This window comes from Candoia aspera, chromosome 3 (assembly GCF_035149785.1).
Source record: "Candoia aspera isolate rCanAsp1 chromosome 3, rCanAsp1.hap2, whole genome shotgun sequence".
Classification (NCBI taxonomy): domain Eukaryota; kingdom Metazoa; phylum Chordata; class Lepidosauria; order Squamata; family Boidae; genus Candoia; species Candoia aspera.
The window spans coordinates 207,813,896-207,830,590 of NC_086155.1; the positions used below are offsets into that span (position 1 = coordinate 207,813,896).

Consider the following 16,695-nt stretch of genomic DNA (forward strand, 5'->3'; position numbering starts at 1 on the left):
ACTCAAGGTGGCGAACATACCAAATACTCCTTCCTCCTCCTATTTTCCCCACAACAACAACCCCGTGAGGTGAGGCGGGCTGAAAGAGAGGGACTGGCCCAAGGTCACCCAGCCAGCTTTCATGCCTAAAGTGAGACTAGAACTCACAGACTCCTGGTTTCTAGCCCAGCACCGTAACCACTAGACCAGCAATACAGGTAGTCCTCAACTTATGACCATTTGTTTAGCGACCTTTCAAAGTTACGACAGGGCTGAAAAAGGTGACTTACAACTGGTCCTCGCACTTATGACTGTTGGAGTGTCCCCATGGTCACATGATCAAAATTCAGCACTCAGCCACCGGCATGTATTTACAATGGTTGCAGCATCCTGGGGACACGTGATTGCCATTTGTGACCTTCCCAGCTGGCTTCCAACAAGCAAAGTCAATGGGGGAAGCTGGATTCGCTTAACAACCATGTGATTTGCTTAACGACCATGGCAAAAGGTTGTAAAATCAGGTGTGACTCACTTAACAACCACCTCACTTAGCAACAGAAGTACCAGTCCCAACTGTGGTCATAAGTCGAGGACTACCTGTAATGAGAAGGTGGCTATATCTATTTTTAAAACTGCAATAGACGAAGAGCAGAAGCCATCCCCTGGCCTTGCCCACTTACCCTGGCCACGGGCATCTTGTTGGCTTCCACATAAAAGTGAGGGCTCCTCACCTCATACAGCGCCCCGTAATCCAGTTCCTGGCAAGGGAAAAAAGAGACTTGTGAGCAGACCAGCCCTGACCCCGCTCATTCTAAAGCAGTGCTTCTCCACCTCAGCAACTTTAAGAGGTGTGGACGTCAGCTCCCAGAATCCCCCAGCCAGCACAGCTGGGAGCTGATGTCCACACCTCTTAAAGTTGCTGAGGTGGAGAAGCACCGGCCCATCCCACTTTCTAAGGACCCCCACATGGAAAAAGACCCCCAACACACAGCGAGAGAAAAACCCTCACTGCCTCCTTCGTAGCAAAGAGGTTCCCATTCTGGCATTACTAAATCCGGTCAGAAAAATTAGATCTGACTGAAAGTAGTTCTCAGCCCTTCCCCAGACTATTCTCAGCTGTTGCTGTTGCTGTTGCTGCTGCTCTCCTGCTCTTTCTGCAGCACCCTCACTGGGCACAACAATTTAGGAAACAACGGGAGAGAAGGAGGCAGCTCTATGAGATGGGAGCTGGCCCAGACAGCCCCTTCCAGCTCTGGGGCTCCAGCACGCCCTCCTGAAATAAGTAAAGAAATAAATCCAATGCTTGCTTTGGGAGAAAAATCCGGGAAGACCGTGCCTTCCTTCCTTCCTTCCTTCCTGACCTCCTCCTCCTCCTCCTCTTTGGAGGAAAGAACCAACTGGGCTGCTGGGAAAGGGGACGCCACTCTGCCTCCAGGGACTAGCTAGAGGGGCCCCTCACCGCCGTGCCCATCCTCTCCAAGGCCTCCTCGTTGATAGGGTACCGCAGCTTCATCTTGCGGTAGAGCGGGTGCTTCTCGTAGTAGCCGACCAGGTCGAGAAGGCTCTCGAATTCCGCCGAGCTGCCCAGTGTGAAAAGCCGCCCTTCCTGCTGGACTCGGCAGTGCTTGATCTTCCCCTCGGCCCTGTGGATGAGAAGCGGCATCAGAGGGCCCCCCAAGCCGCCCAGGTTGAGGCGAGAGTGTCAGCCCTCCGCATTCCTTCTTCAAGGCCACTGCTGTTCTCCTCCACGCCAAATTTCCCCTAACGGCTCACAGCGGAGGCTGGAGAACGGGGCCCCCTTCTACGCACAATCCACAATCCCTATTTGCTGAGAGCAGCTGAGCATCCGCACTGGCCCTGTTGTCTGCGGACAAGATGGGGCACCCCGAGGACATAATGGGAGAAGGGCACTGCCTTCCCTGACATCAGGCGTGCTTAACGTGGGGTCCATGGCTAGATTTTGGGGGGTGCACGAACTTGGATGGGGAAAAAAAATAAAATTTTAACTTGCTTATCCTTTAAATGCATTGTCTTGTTACTGGTTTGATGGATTAATAAAGAAGCACATGCATTACTGTGTTACCTATTTGTTATTTTTTAACATTGTGATAACTGGTTTCCTTTGCAATATAATCCCTATATATGTATTTCATGCTATGCATTTACCATATATACCCATGGATAAGCCAAGAATTTTAGGTGCTAGGGAGAGTGGAGGGCAAAAGGAAGAGGGGCCGACCAAGGGCAAGGTGGATGGATGATATTCTAGAGGTGACGGACCCATCCCTGGGGGAGCTGGGGGTGTTGACAACCGACAGAAAGCTCTGGCATGGGCTGGTCCATGGAGTCACGAAGAGTCGGAAGCGACTAAACGAATAAACAACAAAAAAATACACCCAGAGAATTGGGTTTGCCTTATCGGCAAATAGGCTTACCCATGAGTCTGTACATAATACTTTTTTAACGCACCCATACATCCCATACAGACTCACGTATAAGCCCATCTGCAGATAAGTCAACCCTCAAAATTTTAGTATGTTTTAATTTTCCCAGTTGGCTTGTCGGCAGGTGGCACGTTTTCAGGGTATTTTGGTTAAAAATCCAAGGGTCAGCTTATCAGCGGATGGGCTCATACGCGAGTCTATATGGTAAGTTCGTGTTTCTGAGGAGAGGTGCAGAGGTTTCAGCAGCCCTTCCGAGGGGTCCATGGCACAAAGAGGTTCAGAGCCCCTGCCTTATGTTCTCCCCATAGAACTGGATGGCACAGGATTCCACAACTTTTGAGACTTCGCCGCCAGCCTCCCTGCACAGCTATGAGAGCATCGAGCAGATTTCACTGCCAAATTCCTAAATCTGTGGGTCGAGGAACAGCTGATACATATCTCATCATTTTACGAGGGCAAACTGTTTGTCCAGGAAAAGTACACTCAGGGTGACTCACTGTGAGGGAAAAACATTCTGGGGAGGGATAATTCAGGGACATCCCCTCTTTTCGCTGCTCAGCATTTTCCCCATGGTAGCTCTGTCACCTCCTGCCTGCATTGCCCTCTACCACCCCGCTGGTCCTGGAGCTTTGGGGCACGCGCCCTCCTCCTCTGGGACAGGCTCACCGAAAGGAGATGGCGTAGGAGTTGGCTTCGCTCCGCTTGCGCACGAGGAAGGCGCCATCCCGGGGCACCCGCATCAGCATGTGCTCAGCCTGCAGACGGGTCAGGTTGGCATGGTACCACCTGGGGAGGAGAGAAGGAGGCCAAAGGGTGAAAACCGTCTCGTAGGCGCCTGGGAGGGGCCTTCTGCTGACCACTCTTTTGGGGGCTTCAAGCTCTGCTTCACTGCATTCATAAATTAAAATTGCTCTCCAAACCAAGCAGCATTTTAGCAAGGGAGGACTGCTCAGCTCAAGGGGTACCAAGCTCGCCTGCCATTATTCGGTCCTTCCTTTTGATGCATTGAATTTAGAAGCCACTCTGTGCATGCTCAGAAGCTCCTACATCCTGAGCAGCACCCCAGCGGCTCAGAAAGCATTTGAGAGCTAAGAGGTCATGAGGCTTGGGTTCAAGTCAGCATTATTTGGGATTCCCCAGGCTGGGGCCCTGCAGGGAGGCTGTTTCCCAGCTGGCCACGGGGAGGTTCGTCTGCTGACACCCCACCCCCCATTCCAAGGTCAAGGTGACGTGTGTCAGCGGGGAAAGAAAGGGAGGACCCGGCTCCTCACTCCTTGCTCTCGTGGGCGTTGGGCTGCGGCACGGGGTCGGTGAGGCGCATCTCGAACTCGTTACAGCGCAGCGGCACCTCGCGGTAGTGGCAGATGAGGCTGTAGAGGCTGTCAAAGACCAGGTTGTCGGTCAGGTAGAACTTGGTAGCGCCAGCTTCCTGCCGGGAATGGATGCGGCAGTGCTGGACCCGTCCGGAGCGCCTGCAGGAGAAGGTGGAGAAGAGGAACCAGCTGAATTTTAATGGCAAAAGGGACCCTTTTCCACATTTTCACCTTTCAGTTTTCATTTGCTTTTCATGTTTTTAGGACAGGAAATCAGTTCCTAAGTTTAGAAGGCAACCAAAGGCCTGGGAAGTAAAATGCAAGCTTGAATTTTTCCCACGTCCCTTGGGGAGGAAGGGCCCCACCGGCTTCAGGGGGAGGGTTGAGGACGAGGCCTGGCAGCACGGTGCCCATCTGCATTTCCCACCCCAGCCCTTTGGGTCACTCTGGTGTCACAGAAATCATGCCAGAAACACCATTTATATAATTTGCATCAACAGTGTCATGTTGCTTACAAAACTTACATAATTCCTGTTATTTGCACATGAGGCCATTTGCCTCCCTCACCACCACCCCGCTGATGCCAATGCAAGGCAATCCCCTGGGTTCAGCTCAACGGTGACCGCAAGTGACTTTTGACATGTTTGTTTAGCTATTTTGTTCAGACAGGAATGACTCCAGACCAGTGTTTCTCAACCTTGACAACTTTAAGATGTGTGGACTGTAACTGCCAGAATTCCCCAGCCAGCATGGCTGGCTGGGGAATTCTGGGAGTTGAAGTCCACATGTCTTAAAGTTGCTAAGGTTGAGAAGCACTCTTCCAGACAATCCCAACTTGTCTCTATATCAAATTAGCTTTGCATGCCTCAACTAGCCAGGATTTCTGACCACGTTCTTCTCTTTCCTTGCAATGGGCTAACTTCACACATTTCTAAGGACCCCATGCCTGAGACATTCCTTTGGTAAAATGTGTCTAGGCCCAAGAATTATTTGCAATGCTGACAAATCAACAACGGAGAAAACTTTCAGGCATTGCCAGGAACATTCTCCCGGAAAGCAGAAAGACATGGAAACATGGTTTATCTCAGAATAGTCCCCTCTGGATGGCAATCTGTATTTCCCTCCCCGCACAAGGGGCCTCTCCCGTGTCTGGGGGGGGCACTCTCTGTTTCCCAACAGTGAACAGCTTGCCCCAAAGCAGGGCTTAGCATCAGCCTTGGCTAGAAGCAAATACGCCCCTCATTTCAAATGTCTGTTCAGCACACACAGACAGAGCAAAACTGAATTCATGTTTGGCCTTTGAAAACAGGGTGGGGACCACAGGGGGACTCCAAGTTCCCATTTTGCAGCTCTCCCTGGTTCATCGTATCATGGAGGCTGTTTTCCTTTTGAGATGGAAACAGACAAAATCTACAGTGTGGCTCCCTACAACTCAAAAACAAAGCAGACCCCCAGCTTTCCCCTAAACCCTAACCCAACCTAGTCAGGTGAAGCCCCACCCACTTTGCACCCACAGTCCCTTCCAGGGTTAACCACTTCCCCAGGCCAGCAAACACTCGGCCACCCCAATCTTAACGGTCAACGAGTTCAGGGTGGCATGGCATCTTACCAGAAAGACAGGGTATAGTCACCCACAAAAGTCTCGCTCTCCCGCACTAGGAAGGTGCCATCTTTGCCACCAGTCTCAGTGCAGTATTCGTGCAGCAGCCGCTCAGCAATCTGGCGCCCATCGCGGCCCCCGCCCAGTTTTCCATGGAACCATTTCTCACTAAAGTGTAGTTCGTTGTTATTAAACTCCTATGGGCCAAACCAGAGGAGGGGGACAAGACAGACCGAGAGAGGGGAGGGAAGGGGGACACGTAGGGTTAAAATGGGAAAGGGGGGAAGCACAAGACAGAGAAAACAGCAGCAGTAAATGAGGAACGGCATATTCCTAATATCTGTTTAGACTATTTTGGCACATCCTGAAAAAAGCAGGGTGCATAGCAGCCAGGTCCTGGAGCTTGACGCTCCGTGTAGCTTCTTCCTTGGAAAAGGACCTACAGGATTCCCTAGATGAACTCTAACATTCTTACTTTAAAACAGTTTTGACTGTTTTAACTGCAGGTGATAGATGAATATTTTGGTTTAAGGATGAAAAGCAGAATATACTTTTTAAAGCAATCTCACGAACAGCACAGCGGTTATGGGACCGAACTAGGAAGCACAAGGTTCTTAACCAGTATCTTACTTCTGCCACAAATTTGCTTGTTGGCTTTCAGGAAAATGGTGTCTGACTGCCCCTGCCTTCTGCAATGTGAAAGCAATAGGCTGGCCTGCCTGATAAAGTTGTAAACCGGTCCCACTCCCTAAAGTTTTGCAGAGTGCAAAACTTTAAATAAGCAACATTGGACATATCTAGTAACACAGTAATGCTATGTAACTGCCAAGGTCAAAGATCAGGAGCTTGCAAATCCAAAACAACAACTCTTACGTTGCTGAGCATTCTGAATGCCTAACTTTGTAGGATGAGCAGGAAGAGAGTTTACAAGTTTTTCCAGCCTGGGGGGTGGGGGTGGGGGGAGGTTGGGAAGGTTATCCCTGATCCCTTCACCTCCTAATGATAATGGATATTTATTATTCCACAAATGAGACCAGCAAAAATTCAGCTTCCTCAGCCATCCCTGTGATTCCTTCACAATTCCAGCAGAGCCACTAGTCCTCTTGAAGGCAAAGCTCTCCCCCCACCCACAACTCCATCAGCAGGATACCTCTTTCTGTTCCGCCTCCTCCTCCTCCTCATTGGATTGGTAGTGGGAGGTCTCTTCAGAGTAATAGATCTTGTTGCTTGTCAGAACAAAATAGTGGGGGCTCCAGGTCTGTTACAGAGAAGCGGGGATGTTGTCAAGCAAGAGAAAGTAGAAGGGACCAGATTCTTTCTGAATGCAAGGCCAGGTACTGGTCAGACGCAAATCCCAAGAAAGCAGAATCCTAGCATTTCACCCCAAAACAACACTGCATGGTGCTGATAGCTGTAATCAAGTGGGCTGGAGGGGGGGAACCTCCTCCATTTGTCCTCTTCAGTGGTGCCCAGTGGCTGGGCCAGAGCCCATGTGTCAGGCCTCCCCCAGACACACAGTGATAGAATCAACAGCCTGGCAGCAACAGGGAAAATATGGCAAAAGCTTTGGGATGCCACCTGCTCAGTGAAAATAAGTGGGGGTTGGTAGGCAAAAATTAGTGGGAGCTCCCTGGAAATATCTTCCCTGGGTCCCTAACACCTAAGACCGTTCCTGCTTCTTCCCCCTCATTCCCAGAGCCCAGGGTTTGGGCTGCCCAGCTTTCTATCTCTGGCCACCATCTGCTTGGAAGCCCTCCCTTGTCCAGAGTCTTGAGCATTAGCTGGGCAAGGTGGCATAACAGCTTGGCATGATGGAATCTGACCATTTAAGACACTGTGTCTTAGAAATATCTGGGCATCCAGTTGCCCAGCTTAGTCTGACAAATCCGTGAGTGCATCCCTTTCCAGTAGGTTTTGGACTCAGCATCTGGTCCGTGGAAAGGTGGGAATTCGTGACTCTGAAGGGTGAGGACCCGGGAGTCTCTCCTCCAGAGCAGGTAAAATGGAAGAGCGTTGGTTCCTTGCTCTCACTCCATTCCACCAACTGTGGTGCCCACCCAACCTTCTGGCTGCCAAAGTTCCAATACATCTGGGGAGTGCCTGGTTGAGGAAGGCTGATGGGAGCAAGCCAGAGTGGTTGAGACCATTCTGGGGCTCTTCTGAAGAAACCTGGCAGCCCTCAATCATCACAACTCGGCCCACCCTTTGGACAGGAGCTCACATGGTCAATGGGATCTTCAAGGTACAAGATGCCATTCTTAATCGAATTGCTGATGTCGTTCTCAGAGTAGCTGGCTGTGGAGACTTCTTCATAGAGGTTTCCTTCCACCAGCTTCTTGTGCTGTGACCAGAAGAGAAAACGGAAGAGAATTTGAAGGGATGCAGCAATTGGGACAGACCACTCATGTCCAAGTGCTCCTGATAGACAAATTTCACTCCGAAACTGCTCTTCTAAACATGGGGGATGAAGGAGAGGGAAAGATGGTGGAGGAACCCAGAAGGTGGTTTTCTGGCCAAGGAATCCAGCTCTGCCCAGGAGAGCTCACCTGGCAACACTCTCTCTTTGGGATGCAAAGGAAGCCCTCTTCATCCTTTTAGGCCTTTCCTGAGAACCTACTCTTCTATTTTCCTAGTTTGTGAACTATTTTAAATCTATATGTCTTTATACGGTGTGTGTTTTTAAAACACTGTATCTCCCTGGCAAACATGACAAACAGCCTATTAAAACATTGCCAGGCTTTAATGGCTAGATAATTAATATTATAACAGTACTTATTATACTTTTTATCTGTTTTTTACTGTCTATGTTCTGTCCTTTGTTTTTAAATTCTGTTAGACACCTTCACTGTTGCCAGAGGAAGGTGAGCCACTGACTGAATTATAGATTTGATACACTTGGATAAGTGTGCCTTAACAGGCCCATGCCGTCTTTTAACACAACACCAGCCTTCTTTTAGAAAAAGCTGTGGTTCAGACGCAGAATCCTTGGCTGTCCGGGTAGTCCTTGACTTACGACCTTTTGTTTAACGACACTCCAAAGTTATGACGGCCTCGGGATGGGTGCTTTACAGCCTGTAAAGCACTTTCAAGCATCACAAAATGTCACACACACCCCTGCGGTCACAAGATTGCATTTCAGGTGCCTGGCAACTGGCTTGCATTTGCAACCAGTTGCAGCATCCTGCAGTCAAGTGATTGTGTTTTGTGACTTTTTTGCCTTTTTCTGGCAACGCCCATTGAGGAAGCTGGATTCACTTAACAACTGCAGTGATTTGCTTAACAACCCATGATTCACTTAACAACCACTGTAAAAATGGTCATAAAATCGGGCCTGGTCATGTGGTGACTCGACTTATGACCGCAATGACTTATGTTGGAATTCCAGCCCCCAATTGTGGTCGTAAGTCAAGAACTCAGGCTCCCTGGTCAAATAGGGTTGGAAAAAGCCTTTGTTTCAAATCCTAAACTGCTGTTATATTGCATCTCCCACCAACCAAAGGCATCATAATGTGTGTTATATAACACGTATGATGTCATCCAGCTTCTACTGGATGTCACCATGTCCGCACCCTCTTCACCGTCACCTCTGCCTTAGCATCTTTCTCTGCTAATCGCAGTGATTCTCCTCCAGCCTCAGGATGAGAATAAGAGAATGCCAGCTCCAATCCCAACTCACCCACCGAGAGCCCCCACCCCCAACTTGGGCAAGGTGCAGTCTCTTCAACCCATTTTCTCAACACCTGGACCCCTGTAAGAGCTGCAAGAGCTGGCTGGGAGTCTTGGGAATGAACCCTAAGTGACTGAAAAAAAGGTTGAGTAATGTTTTTTAAAGCTGACTTCCTTTTCACAGCTAAAACCTTGCTTGAAAATGGAAAGGTAGCAAATAATAACAACGATGTCAAATTTTGTGGAGCAAGCCTAGTATGAACCATAAGCAATTGGTGCATATGCTGACGCATGCTGGCTTGTCCTTGCAGCTATGATAGCTAAAATCTGTATTATTATATTGTCCAGATCAGTGTTTCTCAACCTTGGCAACTTTAAGATGCTGGCTGGGGAATTCTGGCAGTTACAGTCCACGCATCTTAAAGCTGCCAAGGCTGAGAAACACTGATCTGGATTATCCACTTATTTGTTCATAGCTGTGCATGGGAGACCCAGGGAAGTGGAACTGAAGTTATGTTCCTTCAGGGCAGAGAGGCTGGGAGGGCCTAGGACCTTTCCAAGGCAGGACACCGAATGCTGGGCTACCTTGATAAGGATTTTTTTCTTGAGCTGGGCAGGCGAGGGAAGCTGGTCAGCATTGACGTCAACCGGTTTGGTCAGCAGCATGTCGCCAAACACCTTCTTGAAGTGGGACGCCATGTTCCTCTGCTGGACGATGCTGCAGTGATCTTCGATGGAAAGAATGATGGGATACCTACGGGAAAAGGAAGTGGCATCAGGCAGGCCCTTAAAATCCCTTCTTTCTACCTTGTTTATTTACTTCTAGGGCAATACCCGAGGATGTGGCACTTTGTGGAGCAAACCAGGCCACGGATAAGCAATTTGGAATGTGATGGTCTGATGCAAAAACTTCCGAAGAACAGGAAGTGCTCTGCAACGGGATGGGAACAAGTGTTTCAGTTTGGAGCTACCAACTTCACTGGCTTTCCAAGTGGGCTTGGGGGGCAAGGGACACGGTTCTATCTGGCTGCTCTGTCCAGTCAACCATAGACCCATAGAACCATAGGGTTGGAAGGGGCCTTGGAGGTCTTCTAGTCCAACCCTCTGCCCAGGGCAGGCGTCCTCATACCATCCCAGGCAAATAGTTATCCAATCTTTCCTTGAAAACCTCCAGTGATGGAGCACCCCCATCCACAAACAAAAACATCCTTTCCAGTTTCTTCACTGATCCCCCTCCACCCTGAGGAGCGATTTTCATGTAGCCCCCAAAACCACCTGTGAGGCTCATTTTCACATTCACACATTCCCCCCTCCAATGAAAAAGACAAAAAAAAAAGAGTCCCAAGAGGGGGAGGGGGAGGAAGAGGAGCAGGTCACAAGGCCTAAATGAAGGCAGTGACATTGCTTACTCGGAGGTGGTGAAGGCATGCTCCTTGATGGTGTGCAACACATCCAGGAACTTGATTTTGGAGGTGAGCGTGTGGCCGTGGTAGATGATGGGCAGGTCATCAGGGCCATCCCAACAATCCACTGGGGCAGAGAAGATCAAAGTTTGAATTTGTTTCTTAAAATCAGAGTCACAACTTTTAAACAATCACATTAATGGTGCCTTCTCAACTGGGCACCCCCTGGGTGTGTTGAGATTCAAATGCCCAGCATTCCCAGTCCGGTGGGTGGGGGGAGTGTTGCATGTGTGGTGGGTGGGTGTTTTTTTCCCCTGGGAATTGTCATTTTTGCACAGTTCTTGAAGGTGCCCAGTTGAGGAAATGTAGACTTCCAGCCATCCACAAAATGTACACACATGCAATTAATGCATTATTCATCTCTGCCTCCTGCAATTAAATATAAAAAAGGCTTCTTGCAAAGATACACAAATTGCATTCCCCTTTTGCTACCATCCGAGACACATTCAGCTGTGACATGTTGGCCTTCCTAACAAGGGCCCTCCAGATGTGATAGACTACAACTTCCAACATCTGCATGACCAAGGACCATGAAGTTTGGGGTGCCAAGGGGGGAAGCTGTGGCATTGTTTTTTCCAAATGCAGAAAACCAGCTACAAGGTGAAAAGACCACAGCTGGTTCTCAGAGATATTCTTGCTGCAGATCAGCAAAGACAACGATGTGACCCTTAACCGAGACTTGCTAGTTGGATTGAGAGTGGTGGGCATCAGCTTACATTCAATGCATCGACACCCCATCCGGAGGCAGCGGGCATAGGCTTCTAGAGATGACTCACTGGAGAACTGATCCCCAGTGAGATACCTGCAAGAGGATGACAAGAAGCAACCTGTAGGACACTTGGGAACAGAGGACACCTTCCTGCAAAGGCCATTATTGGGAGAATTTGGAAATGCACTGGACAGGGCCCCCAAATCCACAATCTCTCTAAGATAAAGATTTTGTAAATGTTGTAAATTGTAAAAATTGAAAATTTTGAAAATTGTAAACTGTCCAGAGTCCCCCCGTGTGGGGGAGATGGGCAGTGATAAAGTTTGATAGATAGATAGATAGATAGATAGATAGATAGATAGATAGATAGATAAATAGATGGGACGATCTGGACTGAATCTCTTCAGCCTTGGACAGTCTGTGCTGAACACCTTCCAAGCATCTCCCTGGATCTGGGAAAATAACTTCAACAAAAGGCTTAACACAGGGCCTACATGTACTCTGGCCCCATATTTGTAGTGGGAAAGAGTTTATGAATCCTTGGTGTCGTGGCCAGCATGGCCCTGGAGAAATGCAATGGATAGTCCTATTTAGCATGACCCTGGTTGCCTCCTTTCCACCCATGTCCATCCATAATTGGCCCAAGAGTCTGAGGAACTCTTACGTGTTATGAGAAGACGAGATCCAGTACTGTGACAAGGGGAAATTCATTTCTTCAGGGACGACCTGCTCACACTTGGAATCCATGAGCATGTTTTCTTTGGAGAACAAGAATGTCAGGAACTGTACAAAGATGGGGGAAAGAAAGACCATTAGGGGGAACAGGGATGGAAGCACAAGATAGAAAAATTCAAGGGCTGTCAGGGGACAAGGAGGACATTCCAAGATGGTCCAGACCCACTACCCAACTGCGTGCAACTCCGCAGCAATTGCTTGGAAGGACCAAGCGGATCGGTGTCCATTTCTGTACAAACGTGAGGCTGCCACATGGCTTTTAAAAATTACTTTCAGCCACCTCAGATTGCAAATACCAGAGCTGGTCCCTCGGAATGCTTGGAAATCCCTGCATGTGTTGGTCTCCACTAACTGTCCGTGCTGTTTTTGTGGGAGGTCCTAGTCCTTGTGTGGCAGGAGGGGAAGAACGAGAAATCTACGTTCTCCTGTGAAAGCATACTTAGAGCAGTTAAGAAAATGGCTGTCATGCTCCCCGATCAAATGTTCCCAGAACATCTGATTGGATTCACATGCATGAATGGAGTTAAGACGTGTTGGGACGTGCAGGTCAGTAGAATTGGGAGGGGCAACATGCCAGGAGTGTGAAAGCATCTTGCTTGGACTATCCCTGGTATCCAAGGTCAAGCTGCCGAGCCGTTGAAGACATCTGCACGGAACTGAACTGACTGGCATGAAGAGGGGGGCGGCATGCCTGAGAAAGGGAGTGGGTTTGAACTCATTGGGTTGTTTAACTTGGGGAAAACGCGGGAACTTCCATTCGCAACTTTTTCACTGTTCTACATACTCCACTCCATTAAAGGGATTTCTACTATTGTTACGTATGAATCGAATTTGATGGCAAGCTGAGTCATTAAAATGGTTCAAATAATTCAAAACAAGATTTGATCAAAGTGTGCTTTTAGAACATGAGCTACAAAACTCCCAGTTTTTGTTGTTTTTAACCAGCCAGGTAGAGTCACATGGGAGCACACAATCCTTCCAGTCCTTTGGGTCAAGCTGTTTAGGGCTTCCAGCACCTTGAATTGAACCAGTGGCAACCTGGCAACCAAGGCATCTGGAACAAGCATGATGCGATCAGTCCTGATGTTCAAGAGCCAGGGATCACCTCAGCTGCCATGGTTAGGAAATCATGTGGTTTCTGAAGGGCCTCTAAGAGCTGTCCCACAGAGGAGACATTACAATAATCTAACTAAAGTGAGACGGTTCGTGGGATTCTCTTCTGCCCAAGGATGAGGTCCATTTTGCCATTATAGTCCACGACTGCAATCCATTATTTGGCGGGAGGGTGTCCTGCTGATGGAAAGAGGATTTGCAGATGGAGGATCATGGATCAGGAGAAACGGACATCCCCCAACACCACCAAGCCTTTCCTCAAGTTCTGTGGGAAGAGGTCAACTCATAAGAACTGTGGATCCAAGCACTGTGCAGCAGACAGCACCAAAGTACTCCAGTGCGCTCATAAAGACATCGCTTCTGCTGGGGCAAACATACTGGTGGCTTCCAGTGTAAGACGTTGCCTGCTCAAAGGATCACCATCCTCAAGGAACCTGGGGAAGGCAGAGTGGCTTTGGGGTGTAGCCATATGCTTGTGTTTCAGATATCTGACATCTCCTGATGGTTTGGTGTCTTTCAGTCCCCAGGCAATGCAGCCAGCAGGAACATTCAGGAAGATCCTTCAACTGTGTTGCCACAGAATTGTGGTGCTGTAGTCCAACACAGTGTTCTCAACCTCAGCAACTTTAAGACGTGAGGACTTCAACTCCCAGATTCCCCAGCCAGCATTGCTGGCTGGGGAATCTGGGAGTTGAAGTCCACACATCTTAAAGTTGCTGAGGTTGAGAAACACTGGCCTAACACATCTCAGAGGCCTTCCGGGCTCAGCAAGATACCCTGCGATGATTGAGGAAGGGATCTGGACACTCACTTCATCCAGCTGGAAGAAGGGCTCTGTCGTGTCACCAAAGCGATCCTGCAGGTAGCCGCACAGGAACCCCCGGACCTTGGCTATGTCACTCGCCCATGCTTCCTAGAGAGAAAAGGCACAGGGCAGAGTTACTACCGTTCGAATTGAGGGGGAGGGCAACCACAGGGGAGGTCAAGAAAGCCAGGATGGCATCTGCAATCAAAGTCCCACCCCCGTTATGTGCACTGCATAGGATTTATTGCATGAGTGCACCGTTGGAAGACCTGAAAGACCAGGTTAGGGATAGATCGTCATGGAGAAAATCTATGTAGTTGCTAGGAGTCAAAAACAACTTGACAGCACATAATCAATCAATCAATCTTTGTTTTACCCAAGCAAGGTGATTCTTACTTCATAGCTAGATCTATCATGATATGAATTATGATGCTGTCATCTCAACCTCCCATTCTGGTGGCAAGCATGCCTCTATCCTGGTTTTCCTCACGTTATCAAAGTTGGCAATGCAGAGGGGAAGAAAGAGACTCTTGGTCCAAGGGCATTTCAAGACCAAACACCGATTTGAATTCAGGTATCTTCAGCTCCAACCTCTCCCTTTCATCCTGGCAGACCACCAACTCTACTGGCTAGCATCCCGTCAAAGGGAGTGGGGAATTTAACATGCGAAGGTGACTTTTGCATAGGGGACAGTCCCGTGAAATCAGAAAGATGGAGCTGCCAGCCCTGGAGGGCAGCAGACCACCAGTGGAGGAACCAGGGAGGTCCAGGCCCTGGGAAGGTGTGGAGGGCTGTGGAGATGACTCTGCCAGAAGCGGGGAGACTCTGGAGCGTTCGCAACTGGGCGGCAGAGGCCAGGGCCGTTTCTCCAGCCAGACTACAAAACCACCGGACTATGAGAACTGCTGTCCACACGAGCTATAAGTGCTGGGGAATTGCTCCTTCTCAGCCCTGTAAGGAGCTGCGAAGTATTTCTGCTGCGGGGGGCGGGGGGGAGAGGTGTTCCTCAAGCAATTAAGTATTTCCACACAATTTATTTTATTAACTTATTTACTGAAAAAATAAATAAATAAACTGCTCTCTGTGAGGAGAGACGTCTAAATCTCCCACAGCGGATGGCTTGCATTTATGCGTTCCTTGCCCTGCAGAGGTCTCTTTTGCTGGAGGAATGTTAAGTTGAGGCCGAGCAACCCTCTGTTAAGGATCCTGCGTTCTGTGCTGCAGGAGGCTGGACTAGATGACCTCCCGGAGAACTTCCACTGTGAAAAGTCCCACCTCGACGTACCTCACACGGTGAGGCCTCAAGAGCTCCCAGGGAACGCAGCCCCGACTTTTGCCTACTGACCAGCCAGTCCCTTCATACGCACCAGCCCAGGAGGAGCTTTAGTTATCTCTGCTGGTCTCACTAAAGCAGAGCCTCCCCCTTTGGAAAATACCTTCTGATCATATTGCAGGAATCTCTGGAGGTCATACAAGGTGATTTGGCAGAGTTCCGGCCGATCCACGTTACTGAGAAGGAAGCAGAACAGAGCAACGCTCAGCACCTCCGTGCGCGTGCGGTGGACAGGGCACGCGCCCACAGCCACCCTCAACAGCACTTCGTCAGCCTGCGCACCTTCTGCATCGCTCTTCCCTAACCTGGCACCTTCTAGATGAGTTGGGCCTACGTCCCCCAGAATCCCCAGCTAGCACCGCCTGTAGGGCTGGCAGCGCATCTGGGGACGTCAGGCTGGAGAAGACCGTCCTCAGATGAGAGCACCAAGCCCCAGGCATTCTCAGAAGACCCGGCTTCTTGCTTATCAAGGATCTCCTTTAGCTCAGATGGCTTCCAAGTGGGATCCAGCCCATGTCTGGAGCAGTGGCCTTTAGCCAGGCTCTCACGGTCGCGAGCAAGCGGCCATAGGAATGCCGTCTTCCAAAGCAGGCTCTCTAGCTCAGAGGGGCAGCGCTGGGTGGGCGTTGCCGCCTTCCATCTGTTCTTGCCAATTCTTGGAGGCATCTGGCCAGCCACTGCTGGGCGCAGCTTTTGAGGAGCCCCCTTTGTGCAGATCTTACATTCTCGTCAGCTCTGCGGCTGCACCCGGACTCAGCCGGGAAGCAGGAAACCGCCTCCTCCTTGGCCCGCAGCGCCAGGGCGCAAGGAGGGACGGGGAAGCAGACGCGCTCCTCTGACCTACCGTAAAGGGAAGGACAGCTCTAGCTGCTCGACGACCTGGAAAGCAAAGGAGCAACACGGCCGTCAGCAACGTGAGCGAGTCCCCAAGTCTAAGTCACTCAGAGGGCCGGGCTGGGACTGACTGAAGCTTTAGGAAAAGGTACTTTGAACAGGATTGGGGTTCACTGGGAACACCCTCCAGTGACGTCAGATGGAGTTATTTCCCACGAGGGTTTTGCTTAAGCAAAAGAAGAGGGAGCTTGATCAAGAAAACCCTACGCAATCCAAGCCCACCAGTCAGAAGATCTGGCAAGAAAGTGGCTCTTTTTTTTAGAAATCGGCCTTCCCTTTCATCTTCAAGAAGATAATACCAACTTTCCTGGATGTTATTACAGGTAGTGCTCGATTTATGACCATTTGTTTAATGACCGTTCAAAGTTACGACAGCGCTGGAAAAAGTGACATGCGACCAGTCCTCACACTTATGACCACTGCAGTGTCCCTGTAGTTGCGTAATCATAATTCAGGTGCTTGGCGACCAGCTCGCGCTTATGACAGTTGCACTGTTGCGGGGTCATGTGATCGCCATTTGCAACCTTCCCAGCCAGCTTCTGACAAGCAAAGTCAATGGGGGAAGCTGGATTCGCTTAACGACTGTGGCAAAAAAGGCCATAAAAATAAAGTATGACTCAGTTAACGACTGCCTTGCTTAA

General features: G+C 49.6%; 1 protein-coding gene across 2 annotated transcripts in view; it reads right to left on the reverse strand.

The window, feature by feature from the left end:
- LOC134494519 (1-phosphatidylinositol 4,5-bisphosphate phosphodiesterase gamma-1-like) overlaps nucleotides 1-16,695 on the reverse strand; it is a 70,793-nt gene that overhangs the window by 17,596 nt on the left and 36,502 nt on the right. For both annotated transcript variants that reach the window (XM_063299741.1, XM_063299742.1), the window contains 14 exons: nucleotides 16,005-16,039; nucleotides 15,264-15,336; nucleotides 13,834-13,935; nucleotides 11,839-11,957; nucleotides 11,182-11,267; nucleotides 10,412-10,532; nucleotides 9,588-9,756; nucleotides 7,558-7,677; nucleotides 6,487-6,594; nucleotides 5,346-5,533; nucleotides 3,695-3,895; nucleotides 3,090-3,209; nucleotides 1,439-1,622; nucleotides 660-737 (listed from right to left, as the gene is read on the reverse strand). In XM_063299741.1, the coding sequence (XP_063155811.1) occupies nucleotides 660-737; nucleotides 1,439-1,622; nucleotides 3,090-3,209; nucleotides 3,695-3,895; nucleotides 5,346-5,533; nucleotides 6,487-6,594; nucleotides 7,558-7,677; nucleotides 9,588-9,756; nucleotides 10,412-10,532; nucleotides 11,182-11,267; nucleotides 11,839-11,957; nucleotides 13,834-13,935; nucleotides 15,264-15,336; nucleotides 16,005-16,039 (1,704 nt within the window). The remainder of the gene's footprint in view (nucleotides 1-659; nucleotides 738-1,438; nucleotides 1,623-3,089; nucleotides 3,210-3,694; nucleotides 3,896-5,345; nucleotides 5,534-6,486; nucleotides 6,595-7,557; nucleotides 7,678-9,587; nucleotides 9,757-10,411; nucleotides 10,533-11,181; nucleotides 11,268-11,838; nucleotides 11,958-13,833; nucleotides 13,936-15,263; nucleotides 15,337-16,004; nucleotides 16,040-16,695) is intronic.